Here is an 8,583-nt window from a genome sequence, read left to right as displayed (position 1 = left end):
TTTTACATAAAATTGAAGCTGTTTTTTTATACTAAATAAACTTTTTTTTTTCACAAAACAATGTTGTTTTTAATAAAACAAATCTATTTTGCATCAATAAGTTGTTTTTACCAAAATCAGCCAAGAAAACTCTAAAAAAAAATCCATTTTTTCAGACTACTGGTAAAACCAAACATACATGGAAAAAACCCAATTTTAATTTTTGTTTTCTTCATGAAAATCGTACAATATAAAAAATAAAGCAAGTAAAATTGTTTCTGATTTCTAGTCCATTTCGTACAAACGAATTTGTTTTAGAATTGTATGAATAAAATTGCGTAAATATACAAAATCAAACAAGAAAACATAAGATGATGAGGCATGCGCTAAACAAAGTTTCATTAAAACAAATTCTCCAACTATGACATTTTGTTTCCCAATATACAACAGTTTGAAGTGGTTCTACTAGACAACACGAACCTTCAATATGCCTCGATTATACATTTTATGTAGCAAGAAAATGAAGAAGATAAACCGGAGAATAAGAAAATTTTGTTTGCATTAAGGTGTTGCAATTAGTTACCCAAAACCTCTATTTATACACATAAATTAAAGGCCAAATTTGTAGAGATATTAGTCACAAGATTAATTCAAGTAATTAATATGTATTTTCAATTATATATATATATATATATATATATATATATATATATATATATATCCGGTAAGAAAAATTTTTTCGACTTATTTTTTTGGCGAAAAAACAAATGAATTAATAATAACATGATTCACCAAAAAATCCCGAAAAAAACATTCCAATGATTCATTTTTATGATTATTTTGTTGATATTTACTAAAATTATCATAAAAGTGAATTTTTTTTCTTGATTTACCTAAAAATGAATCATGAATATGTTTTTTTCGGAATTTTTTTTCTTGTGAATCATCTTACTTTTGAATCATCTAATGATTCATTTCATTTTTTGCTAAGAAAATATGCATATAAAAAAATTTCTTACCTTCCTACCAAAAATTTCCTTCTTATTTGTAGTAAGGTCCTTGAAATTTTCTTTTCTTTCTCTCAACCGTTAAACTCTTTTATTTAGTTCTTCTAACACCTTAACTTTATAAAATCATTTATCATTTATTTTATATCCTTTTTGGATGTATAATATATGAAAACCAAGGTATCACAGATGAAAACACAAACATATAACCATTCATTAATTTTAATAATGGTTTAGAATTCTGATTTCATGTTTAAAAATGAAGAAAAGCTATTTTTAAATCGGTTAAAAACAATTTTCTGACATTAATTATCGTCTCTAAATAGAACGGGGAAATATGTGTGATTGTGTATGTATGTTTTTTTTTCTTTTCAGTGAGGTATTTTAATTTCCGAAAAGAAAGTTGAGTTGGAAGTAAGAAGATGATGGAAAAGTATGTATGTCATTTTTTCTTCCTTTTTTGGTACGTATGTTTTTTTTTTTTTTTCTTCTTTCCAGAGAGGTTTTATCTTTATTTTTTAATTGAAATTAATATTAAAATACATATTAAGAATTGAAAAAGAAAGTAAAATGGTATATTAGTTTTCTTTTTGTTTTTTCAATTTTTTTTTTTTGAAAACGGCCAATAGATTAATATTAAAAAAAAGAAATAATAGAGAAAATAACAATACAAGCCACATAAAGCTAGTGACAAAACACATAAGCACCAACAACACGAAAATAAAACATGTAACATATCATATTTAGATTAATTGTGTAAGTGGAAAAGTTTTTGAACCATAATTACGGTTTTATTGAAACTATAATAACCAATTTTGCGGTTTAGTTTTTCTTTATTTTTTTTTATTTATTTATTTTTTTATCACTTTCATGACATATAAATGAAAGATTTTAAACTTGAAAAACCACATAGAAATGTATCACTAAACTTGTAATTGGTCATCGTTAGTAAGATCTAACTATCGAATTAGTTTGAATCAGGTTTATAAATTATTAAACATTGAATTGTTTTTTCGGTGCCATTTATATTATGACGTGTTTTCAAGAGAAGTGCATAAATTTCCAAGAAATCGATGGAGGCATTAATATACAAAAGAGTTAGGTTGTTAGTTCACCAAATTAACTAACTATTATTCCTTCATTTTTTGTCGTGACTTGTCAATACTACTTTTTATGTAAGCATATCGTTTGTTTCTTTTGCTCCAGAGGATTTTGCTTGTATTTAATGGAAATTATAATCCTTGACTCAAAAGACTTCAGAGATACTAAGTAATAAACGTAAATTGTTGTTAATAAAACGTATATTATATTAAAAAACATCTTAAAAAATATAAAATGTTTAAAAACATGGATACCAAGGTGGGTTGTACCGTTGTGCTGTCGATTAGGAGTGTAGTTGGTAACCTATATGCCACCCTCTTAATCCAAAAATCGACTTTGACTTTTCTTCTCCACCTTTTCCCTATAAATATATCCAAAGTAACTCACCCTTCTCAATCAAACCACTAACAATTTCAAACATAATTTGTTTCAAACAATCTCTCAAATGGCACAAAATCAAACACTTGTCATATTGAAGTCAATGATCTTAGCAATCTCAATGGTTGTGTTATGTGGTCGTGGAATGGCTCAATCAACTTCAGGGTGCACAAACGTGATCATCAGCATGTCCCCATGCCTTAACTACATTACTGGCAACTCATCAACCCCGTCTGCAGGGTGTTGCACCCAACTGGCTAGTGTGGTCAAGTCGCAGCCACAATGCTTGTGTGAAGTTCTAAACGGTGGGGGCTCGTCCTTGGGTCTTAACATTAATCAAACACAAGCTCTTGAGTTGCCTAAAGCATGCGATGTCCAAACACCTCCAACTAGCCAATGCAATGGTAATATCCTTTTTCTAACTTAAACATTCAATATTTAGTTTGATGGTATATGACTATATGTTTTAATAATCATTGGCCTTGGCTTTCTTCTTTTTGCTTCATGAAAATTTTTAAATTTCTATAAAAAAAGTGTAAAACTAATATGGAGAAAATATTTTGAAATCATCTAAATTAGTTATTTTACTTTTCATCATTTTGGCTCTTCGAAAAATTGCACCAAGGAAGTATATGTTCTCTTACTAATTCTTGAACATTGTTTTGAAACCAAACAGCTGCATCGCCAGGAAGCTCTCCATCAACACCTAACAACCCTTCGGGTTCAGGTCGTGGAACGAATACAGTCCCGTCAACGGATGACGGTTCATCAGATGCAACTACTATGCAGTCAACATTAATTCCAATTTTATTTTCGTTACTTGTTGCAACATACGCTATCGTGCTCTAAGCAGTGCCAGATGGCAGCTTGCTATTGGCATTGATGTTTTCTATTTCATCATATATTTTGCATAATATTGAGTTGAACCATATGGTATGTTGTATTATTTGAGTTGGGGATTTTATATGTTTTGTGATGTAATGTATTCATTCTTTTTATGATTAGAATTTTGTATGTTTCTAATAAATACAAGATTATTTATTTATTTGGTGTTGGTTCTCTTGGAAATCAAGAATCGAATGATCCTCAATCATTTAATACCTTATGAATCAAATTAACCGGCAAAACTTAATCACCAATCAAGCCAAAGGGATCATTTACAGATTGGATCCTCTTCTATTTAAATCTTTCTTTATTTCAAATTGATATTAATTATTTGGTTAAATAAATTACTATAGTATAACATAGCACGTTCATTCTAACGTTTTGTGTTTGGGGCTTAACATACGTAGCAAACAAATAAATCCGAGTCGTCGGTTGGAATATTATACATGTTCTATAAAGTAATAAAACATAATAGGACCCAACCGTTGACGATTAATATGTCCCGTCGTTTAATATTTATATTTTGAGTACTATAGGATCCGGTTCAAGCTAGCCTGGATAACTGAATGGACCCCTCTTTTATGTAAATGGTTTACATAATTCTATTTTTTCAATAACATTCTTCTTAATAAATAAAGATTTTTTTACCGTATGTTACATTTTTGTTTGTTTTACCACATGTAATTTTATGGTTATTTTAAATTAATTTTTATTTTATATATCATTTTATGGTTTTCTTCTTTTATTAAAATTCAGATAGTATTTAAATATAATAATAAATAGATATCAGTTTTATTAACGAACTTTTTTTTAATTTTAAAATTACTAAATTAAAGATTCATTATTTTTTTTTTTTTTAAATAGAAAAAACATTTTAATTTTTATAATTCAATATTTTCTTACTTTTTTTATAAATTCAAACTTCTCAAATGTTTCGAATTTTGTATTTTGTTTTTTATTTAGATAAACCTATTTAATATATGGGTTTCACATTTAGTACAGTATATATGAAAAAAGACATGACATATATATATAGCTTTAAAATACACTTTGTAACTAGATATTTTAATCTGATTCTAGACTTATAATATGTACACTTAAAATATTTTTACATACAATTTTCCTCATTAGTAATTTATAATGCATACAACAAAATGGGCAATTACACGTTAATTTATTCACTATTTATCTTAAAATATATTTTTAAAATCAATATTTAAAACACAAATTATAAGTTTATGTTTAAATTACATATTTGATTTTCTAAGAAAAAACATTATAAATGGTCCTTGTGGTTTCCCAAAATCTGAAGTTTAGTCATCGTGGTTTAAAAACATCATAGATGATCCTTGTGTTTTCAACTTTTGACGGTTGGTCTTTATTGTTAACTTCGTTAATTTTTTTCTGTTAACTAAAGAGTATTTTGGTCATTTCACTACCACAGGGACCATTTATGATGATTTCTCTTATTTTATAAAAAAAGGAAATAATATGCAAATGCTCTCTCTTTCATTTTTCGATCACTCGACAGTTATTCAAGGGAGTTGGTGGGTTTCTTGGTGTAGGTTACTAAGTGAGAAAGAGAATCAAGTGAGAAAGGGGAGAAATTTAGAACCAGAAAATAGAGTAGGGTTTGTGATTTGATTCAGCCATCGCCAGTGCCTTGATCAGATCGATTCAGACGTATGTTTCCCAGATGTGGTGACATCATTTATTTAGGAATGATTTCAGCTCCCAAACTCGATATCTCTTATTGGCTTTGCCTGGAAAATCAAACCCAAAAAATGATCAGGGAGTTGGATGATTTCATTATCTTTTTCGGTGGTTTCTTTCGCCTCCTGACTCATCGGATTTGGGTATGAACACCACCACAATCCCTAAAATACTAAACATGTTCTGAATTTTGGGTTCTTGAATTGATGTATAGGAAAGGAAGGAAGAAGCTTCGTGATTATTTCTAACATAGTTGTCGATGGTTAAGTGCTACAATAAGAATGTGCGTTTGAGTAAACTGGTACAAAAAATAGGGAAAACAGTTGTTGTCTTCGTCAGGTTGATGAAGAAACAAACGAATAGAAGGAAAAATCGGAAATCTCCGATGAGTAATATATTTGTAGCTTAAATTTTAAAAGCGTGTGCTTTACAATAGTTATTTTAATATAAATTTATTTTAAATGTTAAAGAAAGAGTTGAAAAAAGATAGATTGTCTTGACTAAAGCAAAGAATCGAAGCGTCACATATAACAGCTGGCATGTTATGCTGACGATGTGACGACCGACAGTAAAGGTAACAACTTAGGGTGTGAATTAATCATTATGGTATAAGTTAGGGCTGTTTATGTAAATTTATCAACACCTTAAGGCTTACATATGTTTCAAAAAATAGCCTCAAGTTTAGAATTCCTATAATTTTAGCACTCCCTACTTCTTTACCGTTTTCATTTATCTATTATTCATAAAAACAAATTTATGTAATATTTTATCATAGACGCATAAGAGTAATTACATTGTTAGGCTAGACTTTATGATGTATTTTATCATAAATTCTATATTATCTTGCATCATTTTATATATTTAATCATAACATATTCATCTAGTTTATGATATTGTGATATTGCACAAGTTTGTGGTGTGGTTTAGTTTGAGTAACATGCTTGGATATTCAGGTTACAGCAGAATGTGAGAAAACGGGTTCGAAAGCTATGATGAAAAATAGTTAACATGGAATAATGAAGAAAAGTTCAAAAGATTGTCTAGATCAAGAAAGAAAAAATGACATTAAAAAAGAAAATAAATAAAAGAATAAAGACTAAAATGCATGTCAACATTCGATGAGTAACTGTTGACCGAGGATGTTAATTTGATAATAGAATATAATGTTTTTATTATCTATTTTAATAATTAAATGTTTTTTTTTGCTACATGTCAAACTCTCATTCAATTTGTCAAATGTCATTTTGTGGTTATTTTGAATTAAGTTCTTTTCCATATGTCATTTTATGAGTTTTTCTATTTTAATAATGTACCATCCCGAAAATTTCAACAAATTACAACTTTTCAAAACGGTACTTTTACTAATAAAATGTTTACAAAAATAGTGTTCTCAAATATTATTTGAAAATCAAAGTTTCCCAAGATCCAATCTGTTGTAAAACCAAGGATGTGTACGGTCACACATTCGTCTTGCTAAAATCATCCGAAGCCCCTGAAACAAAATCCAAAACTTTAAGCTTGAAGCTTAGTGAGTTCCCCTAAAATATCAATGCCATACAATCATAATCATATCATAGCAAACAAACAACATGCATATAGAGTCTACAGTAAGACTGAATTGCCCCTATCAGGCCTGCAGTCTAATTGGCCCACTCTCAGAACCTTCAGCATGTCTGGTCTGCCCACCCGGGCCTTCAGCCTGTCTGGACCGTTCTCCAGGCCTTTAGCCTGACTGATATGCCCCTAGGGTCTGCAGTATATCTGGTTCGCCCTAGGTATGTTGGCCTTCAGCACAAAACAGGACCGCCTCAACCCAACCAAACACAATATGTCGACATATAAACAATCATGATCACGTAGGCATATAATACAAGCACCAACAATCATACAACTCACTACTGCCTACTAATCCTCTCATCACATATAGTCTTGCTACCAACTAACCCCCATAGAATGCGTAACTATAAATAACCAGAGGTCAGATAGCCACCCGAACAGATAGTCTTAATATAGAGCCACAACCAAACAAGGAACATGCAAGAGAGCCTAGACCAAGAGTTCTCAAGCTATCCTACGTGACCACCGACAGTCCCTAAGGGCACTCCATAGATGATAACCAGCAAGTACAAATAACATATAGTTCTATAGGTTATCACCACAATGCAACAAACTCCATACTAGGAGACAGATCTAATTGATCACTACATCATATCAACATACTCAATGCCAGAGAAAAGATCTAGCAGATCACTACAGCATAACAGCATACTCAATACCAAAACACAGATCTAATAGATCACTACAACAAAACAATATACTAAATATCAACAATCCAAGGAATGTATAACCGTATATACTCAGAGGTGAGATAGTCACCCGGACAGTTGATACTACTCTAAAACCACAACCAAACAAGGAATAGGTAAGAGAGCTTAGATCAAGAGTCCTGAGTCTATCCTACATGCCTCTGTTGGGTTTTGAGCAATCTAACACTTCCTAAGTGTGCATGCAACCCTAATAAACCTTGGATCTATGTTTTTCTAAATACATGCAAAATAATAATTTTCCAAGGTTCATAACTTATCTAACATGGCATGGGGTACTTTTAAACATAAAAGAGTTAGATGAGATTACATACCTTTTGATGAGTTTGATTCCTTGGAGTTTGAGAGCCAAGCACCAATAGTGTGAATGCCTCAAATGGAAATCACAAATCACCACAAACACTTGGAAAACTTTGAGAGAGTGTATACACACTTGTAATTTTCGGCCACACACAAGCACACACACTAGTACACTAGTGGCTATTTCATGCAACATAAGCATGCTTATATAGTGTGCATGGTTAGGGTGAAACCCTAATAACCCATGACCTTTCCTTTTCCAAGGATCCATGGGTTAAAAGCTCCATGGATCATCCATGGACTTCCATACAAGCCTAGCCCATTAACAAATGAGTGTTAGCCCACACCATATAAAACCAGTAGCCCACAATCTAATTAGTCTTCCTTTTAATCTCTAAATTAATTCATAATTAATTTAAGACTAAGACTAATTAAATAACTTCATATTAATATATTATAACTTACAATATATTAATAAACATATGTGTATAACTCCCATAAAATTATCCATAAATAGTTCGGGTGAAGTGCAACCCAAATAGACCATGCGGGGTCGGGTCAAGTGTATACCAAATAAGTTATGGACTTAGACACCTTATCCAACAGTCTCCCACTTGGATAAGTCTAATAACTGTATTTGCGTATATTACTTCAGGAACCAACCAGCAATCGTAGCTCTCGAAAACTCTGTTGAACTATGAAGCGCCATTTTAGATAAGTGATCATATAGTCCTCTGTTCTCATGATATCAGCCGGATAAATACATGGAACAACGTCGTACTTATTGTCCAGCAGTTTGTTTCCCGATTTCCGATTTGTTTGACAAAGAACTTAACTGAACACATCAATTTAGTTCTGACCGTGCCCGGTACATAGGTCAACACAAAATCATCGAG

General features: G+C 30.8%; 1 protein-coding gene across 1 annotated transcript; it reads left to right on the top strand.

Moving 5' to 3' along the window:
* Positions 1–2,474: 2,474 nt before the first annotated feature.
* On the top strand, positions 2,475–3,510 carry LOC145090414 (non-specific lipid transfer protein GPI-anchored 26-like). Its single transcript, XM_079028637.1, has 2 exons — positions 2,475–2,869; positions 3,142–3,510. The coding sequence occupies exons 1-2, from the start codon at positions 2,533–2,535 to the stop codon at positions 3,312–3,314; spliced, it is 510 nt and encodes a 169-aa protein (XP_078884763.1). The 5' UTR covers positions 2,475–2,532; the 3' UTR covers positions 3,315–3,510.
* The last annotated feature ends 5,073 nt before the right edge of the window (positions 3,511–8,583 follow it).

The sequence above is a fragment of the Lactuca serriola genome, chromosome 2 (assembly GCF_051521515.1).
Source record: "Lactuca serriola cultivar US96UC23 chromosome 2, Lser_US96UC23_V15, whole genome shotgun sequence".
Lineage (NCBI taxonomy): Eukaryota > Viridiplantae > Streptophyta > Magnoliopsida > Asterales > Asteraceae > Lactuca > Lactuca serriola.
This window is presented reverse-complemented; position numbering and strand designations above follow the sequence as displayed.